We start from the raw sequence: 1476 nt of genomic DNA on the forward strand, positions 1-1476 counted from the left end.
AGCGAGACGGCTGACTTAATCAAGATCAGGGGGCTCCCAGGCTGAGCGCAGAGCGTTAACCCTTCCAGCCCCGGAGGGTGCCAAGGGGGGCTTGGAAGAGCGCGGCCGGCCGGGGCCAAGATGCCCACGGCAGCCCCACGCAGCCTGCCCCTGCCATCTTGGGCGGTTCCGGACGCCCTGCGCCCGGCCTGGGCGGCTGGGCGCGCGGGGTTAAGGTCAGAAGCTCAGAAGGCTGTTCAGGCGCGGGAAGCGGCCGCCTCCCGCAGCCTCGGCGCGCCTCGGGCTCCTCCTTCCGCCCAAGCGTGGCCAAGTGAGGACTGCTCCGGCCGCAGGTAGCAGAGGCAAGGGAGGCGGCGCGCGGTACCCGAGCGGAGCGCCCGGGGAGGGACTGACGGACACGCGGACAGACGGATCCCCCGCGCCCCCGGACCTTAGCAACGGTACGCGCGGGCCATGTGGGGACCCGGGGTCACGGCCGAGGGCCTGTCGGTGGCGCCGGCGCCGCCACCGCTGCTGCCGCTGCTGCTACTGCTGGCGCTGGCGCTGGTGGCGCCCTCGCGGGGCGGCGGGGGCTGCGCGGAGCTGGCGTGCGGTGAGCGGGAGCGCTGCTGCGACGCGGCCAACGCCACCGCGGTGCGCTGCTGCAAGCTGCCGCTGCACGCCTTCCTCGACAACGTGGGCTGGTTCGTCCGCAAGCTCTCCGGGCTGCTCATCCTGCTGGTGCTCTTCGCCATCGGCTACTTCTTGCAGCGCATCATCTGCCCCAGCCCACGCAGGTACCCGCGCGGGCAGGCGCGGCCGGGGCCACCGGGGGGCGCCGGGCAGCCGGGGGCCGCGGGGCCGCCCGACGACGACGACGACGACGACTCGCCCGCGCTGCTGCGGGACGAGGCGGCCGCCGGCTCTCAGGACTCGCTGCTGGACAGTGGAGGCGGTGGCCGGGGCCGGGCAGGCGGCGGGCGCTCGGCCCCTTCCTGCGCCTCGGAGCACGAGCTACGGGTAGTCTCGCCGGTCTTCCTGCAGCTGCCCAGCTACGAGGAGGTCAAGTACCTGCCAACCTACGAGGAGTCCATGCGGCTGCAGCAGCTCAGTCCCGGGGAGGTCGTGTTGCCCGTCTCGGTGCTCGGCCGCCCGCGAGGTGGAGGCGCCGGGGCGTCCGACGGCGGCGGCGAGGGCCGCTTCCCGCTCATCTGAGCGCCCGGGGCCTCGCGAGGACCACGCGGACAGAACCGGGCCGGGGTCTACGGGTGGGACGCAAGGCCGGGGTGGCCGCGGCCGCCGCCGCCAGTTGTCTCAGACCCCGCCTGTCGCCCGGAGACTGGGTTGGTGCCATCCCCACCCCCGCCTCCCCCGGAATGTTAAGTTTCCCTACGTTTCATTCATTCGGTTCAAGGAAACGTTAGGCAAGCGCGGCGGGGGCGACAGCAGCCGACGAGCCCAGAGCGCAACTTTGGAGGACGTCCCCGCCCTAAGCCT

The 1476-nt window shown here is 73.2% G+C and overlaps 1 protein-coding gene across 1 annotated transcript; it reads left to right on the top strand.

Annotated features, from left to right (window-relative positions):
- Positions 1-453: 453 nt before the first annotated feature.
- Positions 454-1194, top strand: LOC308617649 (putative membrane protein C3orf80; the record flags this gene model as incomplete). The annotated part of the gene is made up of 1 exon (XM_081234868.1): positions 454-1194. The coding sequence occupies one exon, from the start codon at positions 454-456 to the stop codon at positions 1192-1194; it is 741 nt and encodes a 246-aa protein (XP_081090994.1).
- Between the last annotated feature and the right edge of the window lie 282 nt (positions 1195-1476).

Source organism: Mesoplodon bidens (genome assembly GCF_964165515.1).
Source record: "Mesoplodon bidens genome assembly, chromosome: 5".
Lineage (NCBI taxonomy): Eukaryota > Metazoa > Chordata > Mammalia > Artiodactyla > Ziphiidae > Mesoplodon > Mesoplodon bidens.